The following is a 25,680-nucleotide window of genomic DNA, read 5'->3' as shown; positions in this document are numbered from 1 at the left end:
CATTAAGGCCACTATTAGTAATCTACTGGAAACTGGAAAAAAAGAAGTGATAGTAGAAAAACAAGAGGAAAAGGGAGAGATCAGCCCAGGGGAGGGGCAGCTGTGTGGAGCTCAGGAAGCTTCTTATCCACAGTAGGACTGCATGGGGTGGCACAGACAGTGCACAGATCAGTGACATGCAACAAGCTCTGCTATCTCTCCCGTAGATGCCAGGATACTGTAAGTAACAGAACACACTCGTATGTGTCAGCACTATATGATTGTGTGCAGTAATGGAATCCACGTGTGCGTGTGAAGAAGTTACACACTGTGTGTGGGCCTAATCTGTGTGACAAGAATTACAGATCTGCCCGTCCAGAGGCGCTGGGTGGGTTACCACATTGCTACTAGAAGGAATATGCTCTATTAAGAAAAAATGTGCCCATGTCCTAGAGCAGTGAATGTATCACCACTAGCAGTGAGATTTGTTCATCACCATAATCACATGCTTGTAAATGAATTATATCTCTTTTTTTTTTATCATTCCAGACTTGATTCTCCAATATATTATTGTCTCTGAAGCCGGACCAAGTTATCTGTCTGCATAATATGACAACAGGTACTTTTATATGTTATACTAAAGAGGTAATTCTATCGATCATTGGCTAGTCAGAGTACAATGGTTAAGCTAAATGGGACGTATTTTCTGCATTAAAAAAAAGCATTGACAATTGATTTCCACAAGGCAGAGCATATTTCTGCATGAGTTACCTTCTGGAAACTTACATAAAGCTTTAGAATAGGAAAAAGCCAAAGCTGTTTCCCCGAATGTTGCGTCCTTGATTAACTTTAACTTCTTAGAACAGCTTCTATTTGCCTTGTGAATACATGTATGACTATGTGAGCAGCCGCTTGTCTTCTTAACATGGTGTTAATACATATTAGACAGACATAGGCTGAATCTGCTGACTCCAACCATCTAATGCAGAACTACCGGAGCTCGAGCTGCTGTAAAACTACAGCTCCCATCATGCTCACTTGCTCAGCTGTTCTCTGAAGTCCCACAGAAATGAATGAAGCGTGCTGAAGTGCCAGAGGTTACTAACTCCCTGATCTACTGTGCATGAGGTGTACTGTCTCTCCCATGATGGCAGTTGTGCAGTGATGGAAGGATTGAGCTGTTGAAATAGAACATGTCTGATCCCTTTGTTTTCAAGAGAGATAAGCTGCCGCTAGCGCTGTCTGTCAGCTGCTTATTCCCATCTCACTATTGAGTACATGCACGGTCAGCCAAGCTGACTGTGCATGTTTATAGAGGAATAGCTGTCGTGTTGTGGCCAAGCTTTAATACCTTTCCATAACTGGATGCTGTGCCCATCATTAAATAGCGTTCTATTCTAAAATAGTAATGCAAAAACAGCACAGAACAAAACAGTGGTGTTGCTTATGGTGATCAGAGAGATTCATTCTTACATTCTCCATGCAGTTTTAAAATAATTGAAAATAATTGAAATCCAACTGGATGCAATAAGCTATAACATTGCTGTGGTAAATCTGCCATGTATAACATGTTTCCCTTGGATATAAATAAACAAAGTGATAACTAGATAACTAAATCAGACCACCTAAATCATATTGCAAAATTGGAGGATGATCAATTTAAAACTTAACCTTTATTGATATGCAATTAGAAAAATAGGTCCCAATATTAAAGATACTAAGATACTTTATCCCCTAGTAAGGCAGGAGTGGGCTTATTAGGGAGCACTAATTCCAGGGTTAGGTTCCTGTAGCACCTGGTCGCGGGGGTCCGAAAACAGTGTGAAAACAGCCTTACATATGGCTGTCCATTCTGGTGTTTGCCATAACAGTAGACAGAATGAGACCACTGAAACCAGTAATTGCCTCTCTCTGCTTATCAGACATTGTAAGTAGCAGCTACGTAAGTCCTTTATATGGCCACTTCATTAAATAGATGTTGCTTGGTATTTGTACAGTGCCAGATGTATACCCACTAGTGCAATTACACTGATGAGCAAAAGGGTAACAATGTTTTGAACTTTTGACTTTCAGGCTCCATATCTCACGATCATTGGTACCATCTTTTTTTAGACTATCATCTTGGCTATCTCATACATAAATTGGACTTGCAACTATGTAGCATATGATTAGTTATGCAGATTCTTGTCATGTAACTGCATTGTTTTGCTCCTAAAATTCTAAATTAAATTTTTTATTATTTTGTTAGTATTTTGTAAATCTACCTTTGGCTTTCAGCATTGCCTGAATCCTACTGGGCATGCTCTCGATCAGATTCAAGAATGTCTTGACCGAAATCTGTTCCCGGGTCTCTTCTACACATTCACAATGTTGGTGCATACTGGTCGACTCACTTGAGTACGAAAACAGCTTTTTCTTCAACTCTACCCACAAGTGTTCAATTGGGTTGAGGTCTGGGGACTGTGGGGGGCCAATCCAGTACCTCTACTTTATTGTCATTGAACCATTTCTTCGGGTCATTGTCCTGGTGGAACACTATGTTGTCCTTTGCATACCCGTAGTACTCGAGTGTATGAACTAACTTGTTTTGTAGGATACTCACATATAGCTCACCATCGATTCTGGTCAAGTATCCAATGCTTTTGGCTGTGAAATAAGCCCATATCATCAGGCTTCCTCCACCGAACTTGACAGTTCTTTCAATTTCTCGATCCATTAGCCCCCTTTTCCCTTGTTTGTTCCAAACCCATTTGCACCCATCAGAGCCCAGTCTATTGACTTTCATCTCATCGCTCCAAAATCACCCGTTTCCAATCTGCTACTGTCCACTGATAGTACTTTTTTGCAAACTCGAGCCAACACTTCCTATGACGATATTGAAGTCGCCTCGACTTCAATATCGTCATAAGAAGTGTTGGCTCGAGTTTGCAAAAAAGTACTATCAGTGGACATCTTTTTTCAGGCAACCATTCCAGACTTCCAGTATATTGCGCGTCACATGGTGCTTGCATGGACGTCTGTGATCTCACTATTACAAAGTATAGAAGCCAACTCCACTGCTGTGAGAACTGATAGACCATGTGATGAGCCAGATTTGAACCAATGACCTTTCAATGGGAATCAACCTAATAACACACTGAGCTATTAGTGAATGTGAGAACAGGTCGTAATTTGTAGTAGACAAGAAGAAAAAGATTGTTCCACCACCAGGAGCAAAGCAGTAACAATGCAGTTACATGACAAGAATCTGCATAACTAATAATATGCCATATAGTTGCAAGTCCAATTTATGTATGAGATAGCCAAGATGATTGCCTATAAAATGATGGCAGTCTCACGTTCGCAGCTGCAGAGGATGATGAGATATGGAGCCTAAAAGTTCAAATACATTGTTACCCATTTCTCACTGTACACTGTATGGCCAGAGGATGGATATTCTGAGCTTAGGGCTGTATTGTAAATTATTGTAAATTATTTTATTTGTATTAACATGTCTAATTATATCTAAAGTTACAACAAAAGATTACATAATTTCATCGGATAAAGGATAAACAGAGAGTTCTTAATGTAAACTGTAGTTTATATTGCTCAGCCATAGCATTCCTGGTCACCATGGCTGAGATCTACTACAGCTCTCTTACATGGTTTATCACAGTGACTTGTGCCAGTCTCCTATAAATATATGCAGTCCACACTCACATTTTCCACCCCAGTTTGCAAATTATTGCAACATTTTACATAGTGTCTCAGCTTTTTGGGAATTGGGGTTGTTCATATGATGTAACTGGGAAGCCTCTTGCACTCACGTTTAATAGTGTTGCAACAACTAAGTTTGAAAATCTGATACGGTCGCAAGAATTAGCTTCAGGTGTCTTACCACACTCCCTGTATGATGCAACAGGAAGTAAAGGAGGAAATTCAGAGAACCTGTCACCATAAGCTCTGGAGTATTTACACTTCTCCCTCTCTTCTGATATTTATAATAAGGGCATGTCTAACTGGGCAGACTGGAAAAAGAATGGTGCTCACCGTAATTAAACTGATTCACAGCTGATCCAGAACTATAGCACTCAGACATCTCTTAAAGCCAAGACCAGGCAAGGTTGGGAGTCTTGGGTCTCAATGTTACAGCCATATTTTTCTAATAGGTACTACAATAATAGTACTGTGTGCGTAAACTGTCAGTAGTCAGCCTGAAAAGACAGATAAATATAAGCAGTTTGAGTATCTCCAATTGAGATACTGCCGTCATGCAGGTGAGGGGGAGCTGGGGGCATTTCTGTTATATCAGTGGTGGAGGTCCCAGCAGTGAGTGTCACGCTTCGGTGTGGGAGGGATACACCACACCAAGCATAAGAGGGAAGGGGGAAACAGGGAATCAGGCCTGAGAACTAGGGAAGGAAGAAGGACACCTCCTAGTAAAACCCTAGCCAAGATCCTGACTGACTACCAGTATGAACAGACCCCAGAGGTAGGTGTGTTCATACAAAGGAATAACTAGAGTCCTAACTAGCCCTATAGAACCATGGTACTAATGGCATGGACGAGACTACCTGTTCCTCCAAATGGAAGGACTAACAGGAGTCTCCTTCAGGCCGAATACAAACAATAGGGAAAAGCAACACACAGAACCCAAACAAAATACAAAAAGGGAAAGGAAAGACCTAACTTCAAAGGGGCTATGGAAGCACCAGGAACTCCACGGAGATCCACACACAAGCAATCCACAACTGAAACTGAAGCTATGAACTGCACAGCATTGTGGGAGAAGCAACTATAAATAAGGAAGGTTAAATGACCACATTAGCAACACCTGAGGCAAGGGGTGTGGCCATACCAGAAAGAACACAGACTCCTATTGATCCACAGGGAAAACCTATCAGATCAAAACACCTGTTGCCAGTCTCACTGATCTCCTGCCACCTGTCGCGGGAACATCCCTGACAGTGAGTCTGTCTTTCTATCAGTAATTAACAGGAATTTAGATCTCATTTTTGGAGGTTATATATGTGATATACACTTCCATTAATCTATTTATCCTTTGTATCAAAAAACTAGTATCATGACATTGAGCAATGACTATCTAGAATTTCCAGTATTTAGCAATGGCAAGGTTATTCACCTTTGCTGCTAAAGAAGGACAAGGACTGTAATCCAGAGGGGCAGATGGGGTGCAGTGATTTAATAATGGTGACTTAAGTAATAATACAAGTATTAATATCAAAACATGTATAAAGTATATACAAAAACATATTAAGTTACTAAAAGCAAGAATAACACACATATAACCCAGCCTCACCACAGCAGTTATCCCTGCGGTAACCCATCTCTTCAACCTATCACTGAGCGCTAGTGTCTTTGTATCCTGTTTTAAACATGCAACCATCACACCCAACCTCTTTGTATAGCTATTGCCCCTTTCACTACTCCCATATGCCTAAAAGGTACTTGAAAAACATATCCACCTTGAATTGTCCTCTCACCTATGTTCCTGCTCCCTCTTTAACCAGCTACAATCTTGACACTGTCCTCTGCCTTTGACACCGTCGACCATTCCCTTCTGTTGCAAACTCTCTCATCTCCTGTCGTCACAGACTTGGCCCTCTCCTGGATCACCTCATACCTCACAGACATTTAATGTCTCCTACTCGCACACCATCCCCTCATCTCATCCCCTTTCTGTTGATGTCCGTCAAAACTCTGTCCTAGGACCCCTGATCTACACCCTGACGACACGCTAATTTACCTTTCTGGTACAGATATCACCTCTTTACTATCCAGAATCCCACAATGCCTATCTGCCATATTATCCTTCTTTTCCTCTCGCTTTCTAAAACTGAAAAGGGTTTTCTGAGATTTTAGTATCAGATTAGTGGGGGTCCGACACCTGGAACGTGCCGATCAGCTGTTTTGAGAAGGCAGTGGTGCTCCTGTGAGCGCTGCAGCCTTTTCACACCTCACCAAGCACAGTGCCGTACATTGTATAGCAGTTGAGATTGGAATCGCGCTCAGCCCTATTCACTTGAATAGGGCTGAGCTGCTCCTAGGCCACGTTACACATTAATGCGTTGTCACTCGGCCTAGGAAAAGCGTAGAGAAGGCTGCAGCGTTTACAGGAGTTCCGCTGCCTTCTCAAACAGCTGATCACTGGGGATAACCATGTGTTGAACCCCAATGATCAGATACGGATGACCTATCCAGAGGATCGGTCATCAGTATAAAAATCTCAGAAAACTCCTTAAACATGGAGAAAACAGAATTTATCACCTTTTCTCCATTTCACTCAGCCCACCCAACAGACCTATCTTTCACAGTCAATAGCTGCACACTCTCCCCGGTCCCACAAGTCCGCTGCCTTGGGATAACTTTTGATTCTGCTCTGCCCTTCAAACTGCACATCCAGGTCTTTTCCACCTCCTGCCTCCATCAACTCAAAAATATCTATCAGATCTGCACATTCCTCAACCAGGGGTCTGCAAAAATTATTTTACATGCACTCATCATCTCCTGCCTAGACTACTGTAACATGCACCTCTGTGGCCTCCTATCTAGCACCCTTGCACCCCTCCAATCTATCTCCAACTCTGCTGCCTGACTAAGGGCTCTTTCACACTTGCGGCAGGACGGATCCGACATGCTGTTTACCATGTCGGATCCGTCCTGCCACTATTTCGAAAGCCGCCGGACTAAAAAGTCGGACATGCAGGACTTTTTAGTCCGGCGGCTTTCGCCGTGCACCGCCGTGCTGCGCCGTGCTGCGCCGGAGCTCCGCCCCCGTCCCTATTATAGTCAATGGGGACGCAGCGGCGGTCCAGTGGCACGGCCAAATAGCGGCAGGACGGATCCGACATGGTGAACAGCATGTCGGATCCGTCCTGCCGCAAGTGTGAAAGAGCCCTAATCGACCTCTCCCCCCGTTACTCCTCTGTTTCTTCTCTCTGCCAGTCCCTTCACTGGCTCTCCATTGCCCAGAGAATCCAGTATAAAACACTATGACATTGGGTGGCACCGATTTATCGAGTAAATAGCACAAACTGTTATAGTACAATATCAATACTCAATAACCCCATAGGTACATAAGTGACCCAATACAGCGCTATCTGCATATAATTCATTTGTTATATGAACAGTAGCCATATTGGCGAGGGCTCCACTTTGGCTGCTGGTGGGCCAGGATTGTGATTATATATTTATATTAGTTATATTAATGTATTTTTATTTGTGATATTTCTTTTTTTATTGTGTTATTATCTATGAATAACTCTAATAACTCTACTACTAACTATTAGCTAGGTTATCCTTTTATATTGTGCAATATTTGTGTTATTCATACTTTTGGTAACGTAATGAATTTTTGTATACTTTATACACTTTTTGATATACACTGCTCAAAAAAATAAAGGGAACACAAAAATAACACATCCTAGATCTGAATTAATTAAATATTCTTCTATAATACTTTGTTCTTTACATAGTTGAATGTGCTGACAACAAAATCACACACAAAAAAAATAATATGGAAATTAAATTTTTCAACCCATGGAGGTCTGGATTTGGAGTCACCCTCAAAATTAAAGTGGAAAAACACACTACAGGCTGATCCAACTTTGATGTAATGTCCTTAAAACAAGTCAAAATGAGGCTTAGTAGTGTGTGTGGCCTCCACGTGCCTGTATGACCTCCCTACAACACCTGTGCATGCTCCTGATGATGTGGCGGACGGTCTCCTGAGGGATCTCCTCCCAGACCTGGACTAAAGCATCTGCCAACTCCTGGACAGTCTGTGGTGCAACGTGACGTTGGTGGATAGAGTGAGACATGATGTCCCAGATGTGCTCAATTGGATTCAGGTCTGGGGAACAGGTGTGCCAATCCATAGCATCAATGCCTTCGTCTTGCAGGAACTTGGCGAAAGTCTCAGCTTTTAATATCTGCATTTATGACTAGCCAGTATAGTCAGTGGCATATCCGTTTGGTGCATTCTTTCTGTGATTTATATGATTATATTTTCATCCGCACGATGCTCCATTTTGTGTAGGATGCCTTTGTGGTGCATGTGGACCGCGCCGACATCCTCCATTGTATGCATATTTTGCTGGGGATAGTCGATTGCTGCGGTCCACATGCGGTGGGGCTGCTCCCCCAATGAAAAACACGCTATAGTGTTAGGGGTTGAGCAGCTCCTCCAGAATTGACACTATATTTCTGTGTTTTTGTCTTGTTTGATATGTAGTGTGTGTGCCTTTACCTGGCATTTAAACACTCTTTTGCACCTGTTAACCTCCATCACATGGTCTGATTTGGGTGTGGCTTACAGTCTGGCTTTGTTCACATTGCACTAGTTTTCCTGCTGGGTGGTTGTGTGGAAGCTTGGCTGTGAGCTGGATTTCATCACCTTCAGACCTTGTTCACACCATAGTTAGAGCAGTGGTAGGACCCTCTGCCATGCTGAGTGACCGTGACGTGGTGCATGATGGGCTCCGATATTTTCCTGACAGGAATATATTGGCGAAAGTCTCAGCTTTTAATATCTGCATTTATGACTAGCCAGTATAGTCAGTGGCATATCCGTTTGGTGCATTCTTTCTGTGATTTATATGATTATATTTTCATCCGCACGATGCTCCATTTTGTGTAGGATGCCTTTGTGGTGCATGTGGACCGCGCCGACATCCTCCATTGTATGCATATTTTGCTGGGGATAGTCGATTGCTGCGGTCCACATGCGGTGGGGCTGCTCCCCCAATGAAAAACACGCTACAGTGTTAGGGGTTGAGCAGCTCCTCCAGAATTGCCACTATATTTCTGTGTTTTTGACATGAGGTCTAGCATTGTCTTGCATTAGGAGGAACCCAGGTCCAACCGCACCAGCATATGGTCTCACAAGGGGTCTGAGGATCTCATCTCGGTACCTAATGGCAGTCAGGCTACCCCGCTGTGTGGCCCTCCAAAGAAATGCCACCCCACACCATTACTGACCCAATGCCAAACCGGTCATGTTGGAGGATGTTGCAGGCAGCAGAACGTTCTCCACGGAGTCTCCAGACTCTGTCACGTCTGTCACATGTGCTCAGCGCGAACCTGCTTTCATCTGTGAAGAGCACAGGGCGCCAGTGGCGAATTTGCCAATATTGGTGTTCTCTGTAAAATGCCAAACGTCCTGCACGGTGTTGGGCTGTAAGCATAACCCCCACCTGTGGACGTCGGGCCCTCATATCACCCTCATGGAGTCTGTTTCTGACCGTTTGGGCAGACACATGCACATTTGTGGCCTGCTGGAGGTCATTTTGCAGGGCTCTGGCAGTGCTCCTCCTGTTCCTCCTTTCACAAAGGCGGAGGTAGCGGTCCTGCTGCTGGGTTGTTGCCCTCCTACGGCCTCCTCCACGTCTCCTGATGTACTGGCCTGTCTCCTGGTAGCACCTCCATGCTCTGGACACTACGCTGACAGACACAGCAAACCTTCTTGCCACAGCTCGCATTGATGTGCCATCCTGGATAAGCTGCACTACCTGAGCCACTTGTGTGGGTTGTAGACTCCGTCTCATGCTACCACTAGAGTGAAAGCACCGCCAGCATTCAAAAGTGACCAAAACATCAGCCAGGAAGCATAGGAACTGAGAAGCGGTCTGTGGTCACCACCTGCAGAACCACTCCTTTATTGGGGGTGTCTTGCTAATTGCCTATAATTTCCACCTGTTGTCGATCCCATTTGCACAACAGCATGTGAAATTGATTGTCACTCAGTGTTGCTTCCTAAGTGGACAGTTTGATTTCACAGAAGTGTGATTGACTTGGAGTTACATTGTGTTGTTTAAGTGTTCCCTTTATTTTTTTGAGCAGTGTATTTACAGTACTTGCAGAACCAGTCCTATTTATTTATTGGGATCCTTTTTTGCTGTTTGGTTATACAGCTGACTTGGCAATCGTGAGGCGACTGATTACAATATATAACACACTTAAGCCTTTATTATACTAGGTCATTGTTTGGCCGATCATCGCTAACACGCATTTTTAGTAAGGCTCGTTAGCAATGATCTGCCTGTATAATACTGCTGCCAATTAACCGATGAACGAGCAAACTCTCATTCATCGGCCAATCGCAAACTTTCAGCAGGTTTAAAAATCATTGCTTGCCGGCGGCAGATCGTGCTGTCTAATCACAATCTGCTGCCGGCAAACAATGAGCCAGTATGGGGACGAGCGATTGCATTAGAGATCGCTCCTTCCCATACTGTGGGAAGGTTTGTAGTGATAAAGACATAGATTGTATGTGATAAAGTTCTCTTTAGAATGGGTTTTCCTCCATTGCTACTCTGCTACCCTAGAAGCTTGTCTCAGCTCTTTAGTCAGACTAATGTGCCATGGTTGCCTAATGATTTTTTAGGGGTTATGCATTAGGGGACGACTGAGTCAAGAGCTGTAGTTATTGTGGTGTTATACAAAGTAGTGGCAGCATTTGCATCATGGAAGGAACATATAGTAGAGGGAGGTTGAAGAGAGAAAGCAAGTGAAAATCAAGATATTTAAAGGTTGCTATGGGAATGTGCCAAATTGTGGATTGGAGGGCAGCTGAAGAGACAAGTGAAGAGAATGTAACTAGATTGTGGTTGGATAGAGGGAGAGGTGAGTTAGTTTTGCTAGGGAACAGATGTGGGTAAAGATAAGATCCAGTGGGTGACCATCTTTGTGGGTGGTTGTGGAGGACTACTGTGAGAGACCAAAGAAAGAAGTAAGTGCTAGAAGTTTAGAAACAGCTGGGTCGAAAATGTCAATGGGGATGTTCAACTCAACTATGACGATAGTGGGGATGTCAGTGGAAAGAAAGTGTAGGAGCCAGTAGTAGAAGTGGTTAAAAAAGATGGTGGATGGGCCTGGAGTGTATCCACCATGTGCTATGGGATAAAGTGCAATCCAGTTTGAAGAGTAACCGAGAGCTTAATAATAGAGTCTAATACCTAGAAGAGGAAGAGGAGGTAATTACAACTGCTGAAATGGAACGAGGTTAAAAGGTTTTTCCGGTTTTATGTTAGTTGGATTAATAATTGTGTTATGTTTATGTACTGACTATTGGCTGCAGTCATAATGCTCAAGTACGGTTCATTTGCAGAATGTAGCACTGCCTTGTAGTTCTTCCATGTGTGAACACGTGGCTAGTTGTCCATCCTGGTTTGGTTTTACACTGAACTATCGAGGTCTAATATGAATTAAAACTGCCTGTTTTGGTGCAGATTTATAGTTCACAGACCTTGTTCCCACCCAGTGAGTTTTTGTGAACCCAGCCTTACACTTAGCTTTTTGGATGTAATCAATACTACATATGTGCAGTTGAAAAGCTGCAACAGGGGCGCATACAATAAAATTGTTAAAGAAAACACTTAAGAGCCCTTTACACTGGCTGAGCATTAGCCAGATAATCGCTAACAACGAAAACGTTTGTACGAAAACTCGTAAGCAATTATCTGCTTGTGTAAAGGTGCTTCCGATTAACTGATGAACAAGTGAAGTGTTCGTTCATCGGGTAATATGATCGCTTGTGTGGTCACCTATGTGATCATGCCAGTGGCGACTCTAGGAACAATATATAGGGGGGGTACAAAGATACCACAGTCAAAAATGCAGGGGCACTAATAATTTTCACCACTTAATCATACTACTGAAAAAAACAAAATAAGTATATATACCGTAAATAAGATTACAAAATACGAGAGTATTGCGGTATGCAGGGATACATTTATAATAAAACAATTTACTTACAAAAGAAGCTATTCAGTCGTCTGCTATTCAGCCTCCTTTCTGTCTCTCCTCAGTGTGCAGGCGCACTGTTATGGGTGATCTGTGGATGACACGCTGTTATGGGGGATCTGTGGATGACACTGTTATGGGGGATCTGTGGATGACACTGTTATTATGCTTCTCATTTGCCCCCATTATGCCTCTCATTAGCCCCCATTATGCCTCTCATTAGCTTCAATTATGCCTCTCATCACCCCATCAGCCCCCATGCCTCATTAGCCCCTATATCAGCCCTTATGCCTCATTAGCCCCCATTATGCCTCTTATTAGCCCCCATTATGCCTCTCATTAGCCCCCATGATCAGCCCTTATGCCTCATTAACCCCATTATCAGCCCTTATGCCTCATTAGCTCCTATATGCCTCATTAGCTCCCATATGCCTCATTAGCTCCCATATGCCTCTCATTAGCCCCATTATGCCTCTCATTAGCCCCCATATCAGCCCTTATGCCTCATTAACCCCCATTATCAGCCCTTATGCCTCATTAGCTCCCATATGCCTCATTAGCCCCCATTATGCCTCTCATTAGCCCCCATATGCCTCATTAGCCCCCATTATGTCCCCAGCAGCCTAATTTTTTATAAAATAAAAAACACTTACCTTTCCTGCTTCTGGACTCTGCCGCTCCTCGCCGCCCGCGATTTTCTTCCTCCTCTGTCGGCTGTGCTCTGAACTGGCACGCACAGCGTGAAGTCACAGTGCACCCTCACGCTGTGCGCAGCCCTGCACAGCCGACAGCCGAGGACCAGGAAGTGGTAAGTACAGAGCGTTAACCGCTTCCTGGTCCTTCGGTACTAATGAGCGCTTCCATAATGGAAGCGCGCATTAGTATTCGCCAGCCATTGGGGCTCAAGAGGCAGCGCAGCTGCCTTGGGAAATCAGTGGGGGGGCACCCGGGGGGGGGGGGGGGCAAGGAATAACCTAGGGGGGGCAATTGCCCCCCCCTACACCCCTGTAGCGATGCCACTGGATCATGCACTCTGCTGCCGGTAAACAATGATTCTGTATGGGGATGGCATTAGAGATTGCTCCTCCCCATACTGTGGAGATCGCTGCATGTAAATACAATGGTCTCCCTCACTGACAAGCAGTCGCTTTCCAGGAAGGAAGGCTTCCCTCCCTCCAATCATCTGCTGAATCTGTCAGTGTAAGGGGAACTAGACAGACTTCAGTGGTGACGTGTCTCTTCTGGACATGTCACCGCTGAAGCCAGTTGTTGGTTACAGTTGATCAGGGGATCATGCTTAGAAAGAAGTAAACAAGCTGCAGACCAGAATATGGACATGCAGGAGTCAGTACTCAGGACTGGAGTCGCAGGCTGCGAACATCACTTAAAAGTTAAAGGAGTTATCCCATGATTAATGTAAAACATAAGAACCAGACATAATATAGTACATAACAATCTCTTTCCAACAAAGCTAGAACCAGCCCTGTACCTCACATGGATCCAGAGATCTCCCCATTCATTGCGCCAATTGTTCTGCTAGATTTACAGTGGATATAAAAAATCTACACACCCCTGTTAAAATGTCAGGTTTCTGTGATGTAAAAAAATGAGACAAAGATAAATCATTTCAGAACTTTTTCCACTTTTTTTTTTATGTGACCTATAAAACTGTACCACTCAATTGAAAAACAAACTGAAATCTTTTAGGTGGAGGGAAGAAAGCAAAGTGTGCACACCCTCTTATAACTGGGGATGTAGCTGTGTTCAGAATTAAGCAATCACATTCAAAATCATGTTAAATAGGAGTCAGCATACACCTGCCATCATTTAAAGTGCCTCTGATTAACTACAAATAAAGTTCAGCTGCTCTAGTTGGTCTTTCCTGAAATTTTCTTAGTTGCATCCCACAGCAAAAGCCATGGTCCACAGAGAGCTTCCAAAGCATCAGAGGGATCTCATTGTTAAAAGATATTAGTCAGGAGAAGGGTACAAAAGAATTTCCAAAGCATTAGATATACCATGGAACACAGTGAAGACATCATCATCATCAAGTGGAGAAAATATGGCACAACAGTGACATTACCAAGAACTGGACGTCCCTCCAAAATTTATGAAAAGACGAGAAGAAAACTGGTCTGGGAGGCTACCAAGAGGCCTACAGCAACATCAAAGGAGCTACAGGAAGATCTGGCAAGTACTGGCTGTGTGGTACATGTGACAACAATCTCCCGTATTCTTCATATGTCTGGGCTATGGGGTAGAGTGGCAAGATGAAAGCCTTTTCTTACGAAGAAAAACATCCAAGCCAGGCTACATTTTGCAAAAACACATCTGAGGTCTTCCCCAAAGCATGTGGGAAAAGGTGTTATGGTCTGATGAAACCAAAGTTGAACTTTTTGGCCATAATTCCAAAAGATGTGTTTGGCGTAAAAACAACACTGCACCTCACCAAAAGAACACCATACCCACAGTGAAGCATGGTGGTGGCAGCATCATGCCAAGGGGCTGTTTTTCTTCAGCTGGAACTGGGGCCTTAGTTAAGCTAGAGGGAATTATGAACAGTTACAAATACCAGTCAATATTGGCACAAAACCTTCAGCCTTCTACTAGAAAGCTGAACATGAAGAGGAACTTCATCTTTCAGCATGACAACGACCCAAAGCATACATCCAAATCAACAAAGGAATGGCTTCCTCAGAAGAAGATTTAAGTTTTGGAATGGTCCAGCCAGAGAGCAGACCTGAATCCGATTGAAAATCTGTGGGGTGATCTGAAGAGGGCTGTGCACAGGAGATGCCCTCGCAATCTGACAGATTTGGAGTGTTTTTGCAAAAAAGAGTGGGCAAATCTTTCCAAGTCAAAATGTGCCATGCTGATAGACTCATACCCAAAAAGACTGAGTGCTGTAATAAAATCAAAAGGTGCTTCAACAAAGTATTAGTTTAAGGGTGTGCACACTTATGCAACCATATTATTTTATTTTTATATTTTTTCTTCCCTCCACCTAATAGATTTCAGTTTGTTTTTCAATTGAGTTGTACAGTTTATAGGTCACATTAAAGGTGGAAAAAGTTCTGAAATGATTTATCTTTGTCTAATTTTTTTACATCACTGAAACCTGACATTTTAACAGGGGTGTGTAGACTTTTTATATCCACTGTATATCAAGCTGGCAACTCAAGAGAAGTGTCTTTCTCAGGGGGCGTATCTTTCTTCTGTCGCTCCCTATCACAGCTCAGGAGGCAGTTCAAGGAGGAAACTGAGCATGTGTGGCCTTCTCAGTGATCAGGACAAACAAATAAGAAAGAAACAAACAGTAGGTGGCGCTATACAGATACATTATATTGAATAACTTAGTAGCTATAATACATTTTTAATTACATTAATATAATCAACTGGATCGACACAACCTGGTGCTTACACGGGTGTACCTCCTTAATATATTTACCAACAAAGAGAAGAGGTACCATAGAATACCCAAAATATCAAAATCTTTATTAAGACATAAAAACATGAACACTAATACAAATGTGTAGAGACAATACAAAAGTGCCCACAGTGGCAGCTCACAACGATACTGTAGCAAAGCAATGTAATTCACATACAGTATCCACAGCTGGAGTATTAGAAATCTGTACACTATTTATCTGGAGCAGCACGTCTATCATATAAGCTATCTACAGCTATCTAAGACAATTAGTGCAAGTTTGCCGGGTGTAGATGAAGCCTTAGTGGTCTGGCCGGTTCGGTTTTAAAGTATACATTTCTTATACATCAATGGGATGCAGATAATATGTTTACCGAGGAGGTCAAATCTCTCTTACCCGATATCCAGCAATGTGTGAGTGAGCTGCCACTGTGGGCACTTTGTATTGTCTCTACACATTTGTATTAGTGTTCATGTTTTTATGTCTTAATAAAGAATTTGATATTTTGGGTATTCTATGGTACCTGTTCTCTTTGTTGGTAAATTTTTAATTACATGCAATTACAAAAGTATTCAGATCCAGGAGCTGGTTTGAAAACTGTAGAAAATGTATGTGGGACAGCCCCTTTAAGCAACGTCCCTTTTCACATGAAACATGCCCCCTTAGTGGGCAAGTTGCAGTGGATACTTTCATCATAGATATGTCTAAAATGAAATGCACCAAATTTTGCCTCAAATTACACCAGAAATCAGATGAAGCCACAATGTGAGCCATGTGATTTGGGAATGTTAGATAACTTAGAGACCAGCAAGGCAGTTTCTCTCTGTTTGTATCTGTGTTGTAGATGTTGCCACATTTGATAAAAGAAGTAGCGCGGCATGTGATTCTAGCTTTGTTTACACTGGATCCACCTTGTGTTTCAGGTCATGGAGAACCCTGTACAGCGAAAGGGCAGAAAAGTTTCTGTATGAATGGAGGTATATGTTACAGCATAGGTCCTAAGCAACTCTGCAGGTAAGTGGCATGATATATGTTCCTTAACTTGCTATACTGTATTTCACCATTTAGTGCTTCAATACCATAGATGTGTTTGTGGTGGTGGTGGTGGTGGTGGTTGTATGTATGGTTTATTAGGAAACAGAGGTAGAATGCACTGACTGTCCTTGTATAATACATATGATAACCCATATAATTAGGTTCCACCAATTCACAGCATCCACCTCCTTGTTAAATTAAATGTAAACAGCTCTTGGCTTTTCGTAACTCCCACATGCTGCAAATGGAGAAAGCTGTGTGTAAGTGTGACCACCTATCTAGTAAATTCAGTGGAGAAGCAACTGATATGGGTTGATGGGCCTCACAGCTAATAACTTGAATTGCTTTTATATTCTGCAGATGTATTGACAACTACACAGGCGAGCGGTGTGAAGAAATCCTCTTATCTAGTGTGGACACAGAACCCCGAAGCAACTTTTTGATTAACTTCCTGGTTTTAGGCACTTTCTTGGGCCTGATATTTTTGGGATTAGTTGTCTATTGTAGCAGGTAAGCCATTAATGACATTCCTTCCAATAAGGCCTCCTGCACACGACCGTTGTGTGCACCCGTGACCGTTGTGCCGTTTTCCGTTTTTTTTCGCGGACCCATTGACTTTAAATGGGTCCGTGGAAAAAACGGAAAATGCACCGTTTTGCAGCCGCATCCGTGATCCGTGTTTCATGGCCGTGAAAAAAATATGACCTGTCCTATTTTTTTCACGGCCAACGGTTCACGGACCCATTCAAGTCAATGGGTCCGTGAAAGAACACGGATGCACACAAGATTGGCATCCGTGTCCGTGATCCGTGGCCGTAGGTTAGTTTTTATACAGACGGATCCGAAGATCCGTCTGCATAAAGCTTTTTCAAAGCTGAGTTTTCACTTCGTGAAAACTCAGAACCGACAGTATATTCTAACACAGAAGCGTTCCCATGGTGATGGGGACGCTTCTAGTTAGAATACACTACAAACTGTGTACAAGACTGCCCCCTGCTGCCTGGCAGCACCCGATCTCTTACAGGGGGCCGTGATCAGCACAATTAACCCCTTCAGGTGCGGCACCTGAAAGGGTTAATTGTACTATCATATCCCCCTGTAAGAGATCAGGGCTGCCAGGCAGCAGGGGGCAGACCCCCCCCCCCCTCCCCAGTTTGAATATCATTGATGGCCAGTGCGCCCCCCCCCCCCCTCTATTGTAATTATTCGTTGGTGGCACAGTGTGCGCCCCCCCTCCCTCCCTCTATTGTAATAATTCGTTGGTGGCACAGTGTGCGCCCCCCATCTATAGCATTAACAACATTGGTGGCCAGTGTGCGGCCTCCCATCTCCCCCCCCCCCCCCCCAATCATCATTGGTGGCAGCGGAGTTCCGATCGGAGTCCCAGTTTAATCGCTGGGGCTCCGATCGGTAACCATGGCAACCAGGACGCTACTACAGTCCTGGTTGCCATGGTTACATAGCAATAGTACAATAGTAGAAGATTCATACTTACCGGCTGCTGGGATGTTCGTGTCCGGCCGGGAGCTCCACCTACTGGTAACGATTTATTACAATAGAGGGAGGAAGGGGGGGGGCGCACACTGTGCCACCAACGATTTATTACAATAGAGGGAGGAAGGGGGGGGGGCGCACTGGCCACCAATGATATTCAAACTGGGGAGGGGGGGGTCTGCCCCCTGCTGCCTGGCAGCCCTGATCTCTTACAGGGGGATATGATAGTACAATTAACCCCTTCAGGTGCGGCACTTGAGGGGTTAATTGTGCTGATCACGGCCCCCTGTAAGAGATCGGATGCTGCTAGGCAGCAGGGGGCAGTCATGTACACAGTTTGTAGTATATTCTAACTAGAAGCGTCCCCATCACCATGGGAACGCCTCTGTGTTAGAATATACTGTCGGAAATGAGGTTTCACGATCTAACTCATATCCGACAGTATATTCTAACATAGGGGCGTTCCCATGGTGATGGGGACGCTTCAAGTTAAAATATACCATCGGATTGGAGAAAACTCCGATCCGATGGTATAAAAGGGACTCCAGACTTTACATTGAAAGTCAATAGGGACGGATCCGTTTGAAATTGCACCATATTGTGTCAACGTCAAACGGATCCGTCCCCATTGACTTGCATTGTAATTCAGGACGGATCCGTTTGGCTCCGCACGGCCAGGCGGACACCAAAACGACTTTTTTTTCATGTCCGTGGATCCTCCAAAAATCAAGGAAGACCCACGGACGAAAAAACGGTCACGGATCACGGAAAAACGGGACCCGTTTTTGCGGACCGCAAAAAAATACGTTCGTGTGCAGGAGGCCTAACAAAAATGAAGTTACTCCAAACACAGGATGCATGACATTTAAAGGCATATCAGCACCTCGATCCACTAAAAACATTTTTCTTTAAAAATTAAATAACATACTCATTGACTGGATCTTAACACTAGTCATCACTGTGTGGTTTCAGTTACAACTTCATAAAAATTTGATCTTGTCCCCAAGTTGTTACATTTTATGTTGACAAAGTTTATTTCTAATATCTACATTTTATAACTTTGCAGGAGAAAATTAAAGAATCGTAGAGAAGACGGACCATAAATATGACAGCTGTGTGGATCCAGTGGAAATCCAGATAAGCTGAGGTAGTTGTAAATCTTAATATTTTCTAGTGATGATCTTCAACCAGTCAGGACCTAAAAATGATATGTAAGCTAGTACTTATTTCTCTTTCTCAGGCTGTGGTGTATAGCTGCATTTTAGGCTCAGCTTCATCTAGTAATAAAACTTAGCTACAGTATCTTTAAAGATCCTGAAGTAGTCTAAGACACCTCCTGATGCATCATTGGTTAAAGCTGCTGCGCTCTTCTTCCCTTCTGCAGCTCTGCCTCCTCTGATTGGCTGTTGCATATTATTATTATAGCGTCATTATTTCCATAGAGCAGTACATATGAAAAGGGGTGCAAATACATAATATAAAGCAAGTACAATAATCATGAACAAGACAGGTTAGAAACTGGTACAGAATGAGAGAGGGCCATGCCCGTGAGAGCTTACAATCTACAATGGATGAGGGAACGATACAGTAGGTGAGGGTAGAAGCTGGTCATACATTGGTATAGGAGCAGCAGGGTTTCTGTAGGTTGTAGGCTTGTCTGAAGATGTCGATTTTTAGGTTTCTTTTGAAGGTTTCCACAGTAGGTGGGAGTCTGATGTGTTGAGGTAGAGAGTTCCAGAGTATGGGGGATACACGGGAGAAATCTTGGAGGCGATTGTGGGAAGAGCAGATTAGAGAAGAGTAGAGAAGGAGATCTTGTGAGGATCGAAGATTGCTTGTGGGAAGGTTCTAGGATTTCATGTCACAGATGTATGGAGGGGACAGGTTGTGGACGTCCTTTTATGTCATTTTTAGTGTTTTGTACTGGATTCTCTGGGCAATGGGGAGCCAGTGATGGGATTGGCAGAGAGAAGAGACAGAAGAGTAAAGTCCCTTGCAGACGAGCATTTGTCATGCTGCGAGTCCGCAGCGCAGCTCCCGGCCTGACCTCCCAGCACTAACGGGGGTCACATAGCATTATATTGATTTATGATGCCATGTAACGCTTACAGTTCTGGAATGTATTGGATAATACTGGCAGCATTATGTCAGTGTTATCCAATACATTCCAGAACTGTAAGGGTTACATAGCATCATAAATCAATATAATGTTATGTGACCCCGTCAGTGCTGGGAGGTCAGGCCGGGAGCTGCGCTGCGGACTCGCAGCGTGACAAACACTCGTCTGCAAGGGGCCTAAGGGTGAAGAGGTGAATTACAAGGGGCGTGAGATCAAAGGCCACAGAGGAGGATGTTACAGTAGTCTAGGTACAAGATGATGAGGGCATATAAAGGCATTTTTGCAGACTCCTAGTAAAGGAATGGGCAGATCTGAAAGATAATTTGGAGTTGGAGGCGGCAGGTTTGAAGGACAGAATAGAATCAAAGGTTACGTCAAGGCAGCATACTTGGTTGACTGGGGAGAGTGAGCAGCCATTGACTGTGATAGATAGGTCTGTTAGCAGGGCTGAGTGAGGTAGCAAAAAGATGATAAATTCATTTTTTTCCATGTTACATTTTAGAAAGTGAGAGGAGAAGGAGGAGGATATACAGTGGGATGCGAAAGTTTGGGCAACCTTGTTAATCGTCATGATTTTCCTGTATAAATCTTTGGTTGTTACGATAAAAAAATGTCAGTTAAATATGTCATATAGGAGACACACACAGTGATATTTGAGAAGTGAAATGAAGTTTATTGGATTTACAGAAAGTGTGCTCTAATTGTTTAAACAAAATTAGGCAGGTGCATAAATTTGGGCACCACAAAAAAGAAATGAAATCAATATTTAGTAGATCCTCCTTTTGCAGAAATTACAGCCTCTGAACGCTTCCTGTAGGTTCCAATGAGAGTCTGGATTCTGGTTGAAGGTATTTTGGACCATTCCTCTTTACAAAACATCTTTAGTTCATTCAGGTTTGATGGCTTCCGAGCATGGACAGCTCTCTTTAAGTCACACCACAGATTTTCAATTATATTCAGGTCTGGGGACTGAGATGGCCATTCCAGAACGTTGTACTTGTTCCTCTGCATAAATGCCTTAGTGGATTTTGAGAAGTGTTTAGGGTCGTTGTCTTGTTGAAAGATCCAGCCCCGGCGCAGCTTCAGCTTTGTCACTGATTCCTGGACATTGGTCTCCAGAATCTGCTGATACTGTGTGCAATCCATGCGTCCCTCAACTTTGACAAGATTCCCAGTCCCTGCACTGGCCACACAGCCCCACAGCATGATGGAACCACCACCATATTTTACTGTAGGTAGCAGGTGTTGTTCTTGGAATGCTGTGTTATTTTTCCTCCATGCATAACTCCCCTTGTTATGGCCAAATAACTCAATTTTAGTTTCATCAGTCCACAGCACCTTATTCCAAAATGAAGCTGGCTTGTCCAAATGTGCTTTAGCCCACCTCAAGCGGCACTTTTCGTGCTGTGGGCGGAGAAAAGGCTTCCTCTGCATCACTCTCGCATACAGCATCTCCTTGTGAAAAGTGCGTTGAATGGTTGAACAATGCACAGTGACTCCATATGCAGCAAGATGATGTTGTAGGTCTTTGGTGCTGGTCTGTGGGTTGACTGACTGTTCTCACGATTCGTCGCTTCTGTCTATCCGATATTTTTCTTGGTCTGCCACTTCGAGCCTTAACTTGAACTGAGCCTGTGGTCTTCCATTTCCTCAATATGTTCCTAACTGTGGAAACATGATGGTGAACAATCTTTGTCTTCAGGTCATTTGAGAGTTGTTTTGAGACCCCATGTTGCTACTCTTCAGAGAAAATTAAAAGAGGAGGGAATTGTAAGTTTCAATTGACCCCCTTAAATACTCTCTCATAATTGGATTCACCTGTGTATGTAGGTCAGGGGTCACTGAGCTTACCAAGCCAATTTGAGTTCCAATAATTAGTTCTAAAGGTTTTGGAATCAATAAAATGACAACAGTGCCCAAATTTATGCACCTGCCTAATTTTGTTTAAACAATTAGAGCACACTTTCTGTAAATCCAATAAACTTCATTTCACTTCTCAAATATCACTGTGTGTGTTTCCTATATGATATATTTAACTGACATTTTTTAATCGTAACAACCAACGATTTATACAGGAAAATCATGACGATTAACAAGGTTGCCCAAACTTTAGCATCCCACTGCAAACATAGGCATTGTAGGATTCTGGATATTAGGGAGGTGACATCTGGATCAGAGAGGTAAATTTGTGTGTCATCAGCATAAAAGTGATACTAAATGCCATGAAATCCTATGAAGTATCCTAGGTCGAAGGTATAGATTGAGAAGAGTAGGGGTCCTAGGACAGAGCCTTGGGGGACTCCAACAGAGAGGGGATGAGACAAGAAGGCGGTGTGTGAATGGGCCACATTTATCAAACTGGTATAAAGTAGACCTGGCTTAGTTGCCCATAGCAACCAATCAGATTCCTCCTTTCATTTTCCAAAGGAGCTGTCCAAAATGAAAGAAGGAATGATTGGTTGCTATGGGCAACTAAGCCAGTTCTACTTTACACCAGTTTGATAAATGACCCCCTAAATGTCACTAAATCTGTGAAATATGAGGTGATCCAGAAGAGGGCCAAGTCCGTGACACCAAGAGATGAGAGTTTGTAACAGAAGGGAGTGGTCAACTATGTCAAAGGCAGAGGACAGGTCAAGGAGGAGGAGTACAGAGTAATATTTTTTGGATTTGGCAGTTAGCAGGTCTTTAGTGACTTTGGTAAGGGCAGGTTCAGTTGAGTGGTGAGGTTGGGAGCCAGATTATAGCCGGTCAAAGAGAGAACAAGAAGAGAGGTGGGAGGACAGTTCAAGGTAGACATGTTGTTCAAGTAGCTTTAAAACACATGGGAGAAGTGAGATGGGGCCATAGCTAAACAAAGAAGATGGGTAAGGGGAAAGCTTTGTGAGAATGGGTGTAATAGTAGCATGTTTAAAACATGAGGGGAAGACATCAGTGGTTAGTAGGATAGATTGAAGAGATGAGTTAGGGCAGGGATAAACACTGTGGTGAGGTGGGATGGGATCAGGTCAAGCACACAGGTGGTGAGATGTGATCTGGAGAGTAGGGTGGAAAGTTTTTCTTCTGTTGGTGGAGAAAGGTTTTTTTTTTAGGAAGAGAACTGAATAGATGTGTAGACAGGCTGTCTTACTGCAGAATTACGCTTTCTTTGATATTCTCAATCTTTTGTTTCAAGTAGCACTGTTTCAGTGGCAAAGTGTTTTGCTGAGATGAGTACTGCTTGACAGAGGAGAGAGTTAAATGTGTTAAATAGTTGGCCTGTTTTGCAACAGCAAGTGCAGACTAAGGCTACTTTCACACTAGCGTTCGGGTGTCCGCTCGTGCGCTCCGTTTGAAGGGGCTCACGAGCGGCCCCGAACGCATCCGTCTGGCCCCAATGCATTCTCAGTGGAGGCGGATCCACTGAGAATGCATCCGCCTGCCAGCGCTCAGCCTCCGCTCAGTGAGCGGACACCTGAACGCTGCTTGCAGCGTTCGGGTGTCCGCCTGGCCGTGCGGAGGCGAGCGGATCCGTCCAGACTTACAATGTAAGTCAATGGGGACGGATCCGCTTGAAGATGACACCATATGGCTCAATCTTCAAGCGGATCCGTTCCCCATTGACTTACAATGTAAAGTCTGAACGGATCCGCTCAGGCTACTTTCATACTTAGAAAATTTTCTAAGTTTTAATGCAGACGGATCCGTTCTGAACGGATGCGAACGTCTGCATTATCGGAGCGGATCCGTCTGATGAAACATCAGACGGATCCGCTCCGAACGCTAGTGTGAAAGTAGCCTAAAATTGACAAGGGATAGTTTGTATGTGACAAAGTTCTCCTTAGAATGTAAGTAGATTGTAGTTGGATAGAGATAGAGGCGATTTAGATAGTTTAGCTAGGGAACAGATGTGGGTAACGATAAGATTCAGTGGGTGACTATGGACCACTGTGAGAGTCCAAAGGAGGAAGTGCTAGAAGACAGCTGAGTTGAAAATATTAATGGGGATGTTCAAGTCAACCATGATGATAGTGGGGATATCAGCGGAAAGAAAGTGTAGGAGTGGCTGGGCCTGGATGGCGGTAGATGGCAGCCACTTGAAGGTTAGAGGGAGAGTAGATGCAGACAGAGTGTACTTTAAATGAAGGAAGCATAATAGAGGGTAGCCATGGAGTTGGGCTAAAGGAGCTGTTGTCCGATAGGATAGGAGAAGACCAACTTTCCCACCATGTTTATTGGAGATGAAAATGTTGTGAATGTAGGAAAGTTTATTGCAGACAGAGGGTGCATTCAATAGTGCTCCTGGAAGAGGGAAAGGGGAATATATAAGGGAATACATATGTGTAAACAGCAGTCTATCAGAGGCTCATCAGGAAGTCCGTGTATGGAGAACTGATTTCTCTTACAGCAATTACAGCAAGGACAGATTGACTATGAAGTAGAGATTACTAAGTTACTAGTGAAAAGAAGCTGGACATCAGGTAACTGCCACAAATACTGAAGAGAATGAACTTTATTCAGAGATTCTGGAGGATCACTTTAAACTAGTTTTGGCTCAGTGGAACTGCAGGAGTGGAGGATTGCAGTCGTGCAGCCATAATATGGATATTAAAATGTGGTTATATTGTAGCCATCTGAAACTGACTTTGATCTTTATTTCTATAGACTTTGCATTACACCATACATTCCTGAAACTATATGTCTTTTGGATAGGTATAAGAAGACCTGTGCTGCCTTATGGAAGACTGGACCTTTGAAATGAAGTTCATTAAAAGTAGTATGATGATTTGCTTTACAAGAAGATCCTTTGTGGCTCCCACAGATTTAGGATCCGGAGTAGAACATAGTTTCTGCTGTTACGCTCTCTGGGAATCCTCCCTGAAACACTTATTGCACATCCTGGATCTGATCACATGAATCTACCTAGATAATTGGTCATATGATGCAGGACAGAATCTGCAAAAAAAACAAACACAAATATTCAAGCTACACCTTAAGGAAAGTCCTCTAATGGGCAGATATGTGAGCTGGAGTCAGCCTAGGAGACAGACAAGATGAGGGAATGTCATTGCTGTCCATTTATAGTATTAACATTAACTTATAGGCTAGCAAGACCCATGAAAACAGCACTAAATCAGAAATAAGGATGGATTACCTGGGACCAGTGACTCTGAAAATACAAACAAATATCATTTAGTTTATGGCTAATGTGATACTGATCCGGGGGAAATATCTGATTTATGTTTTTTGCATTTACAAAGAGGGTCAGTAAGCTGGCTTTAGACAGTCTTCATATGTGATTATGGCTTGGGGTTTACTGATATAAAGCTTAGTAGAATATATATGTACAAGTACTTCTTCGATTGAATGAACTAGATGTGAGAAAGGAAATAATGTATTCCCTTGTAGTAACCAACTCTGTGTTGTATGTACAGTTTATGTCTACATACATTTTCTTTGACATTCACCATTTTATCACTGAAAGACAGTACTATGTATCAAGATGTGTCATTTTTGTCTAAATTATTTTATCACCTGGAGCATTGTAAACTTAAGTAAAATGTGTTATAAAGAGTGCATAGCCCAGAATTTATTGATGGCAGTACTGAAGATTAGTTAGGTTCATGCTATTCTGTCATGCTGCAAGTCAACAAGAGAACATAAAGTTGTATATACACAATGGGGATGATTTACTACCCTACAATTACAAGTTCTAGCTTATGTTTTAGGACAGGGATGCCCAACCTGCGGCCCTCCAGCTGTTGCAAAACTACAACTCCCAGCATGCCTGGACAGCCTACAGCAGGGAATGGTGGGAGTTGTAGTTTTACAACAGCTGGAAGGCCGCAGTTTCAGCATCCCTGTTTTAGACCTTTTCACTTCTCGCTAGACTAGGAGAAGTTG

The 25,680-nt window shown here is 43.3% G+C and overlaps 1 protein-coding gene across 1 annotated transcript; it reads left to right on the top strand.

Moving 5' to 3' along the window:
* On the top strand, window positions 1-25,680 carry NRG4 (neuregulin 4). Its single transcript, XM_040413601.1, has 6 exons — window positions 1-219; window positions 529-598; window positions 16,073-16,163; window positions 16,545-16,694; window positions 18,745-18,825; window positions 24,490-25,680. The coding sequence occupies exons 2-5, from the start codon at window positions 589-591 to the stop codon at window positions 18,779-18,781; spliced, it is 288 nt and encodes a 95-aa protein (XP_040269535.1). The 5' UTR covers window positions 1-219; window positions 529-588; the 3' UTR covers window positions 18,782-18,825; window positions 24,490-25,680.

Source organism: Bufo bufo, chromosome 1, assembly GCF_905171765.1.
Source record: "Bufo bufo chromosome 1, aBufBuf1.1, whole genome shotgun sequence".
Lineage (NCBI taxonomy): Eukaryota > Metazoa > Chordata > Amphibia > Anura > Bufonidae > Bufo > Bufo bufo.
Note: the sequence above shows the minus strand (reverse complement) of the source record. Positions and strands in the feature narration are given on the sequence as shown.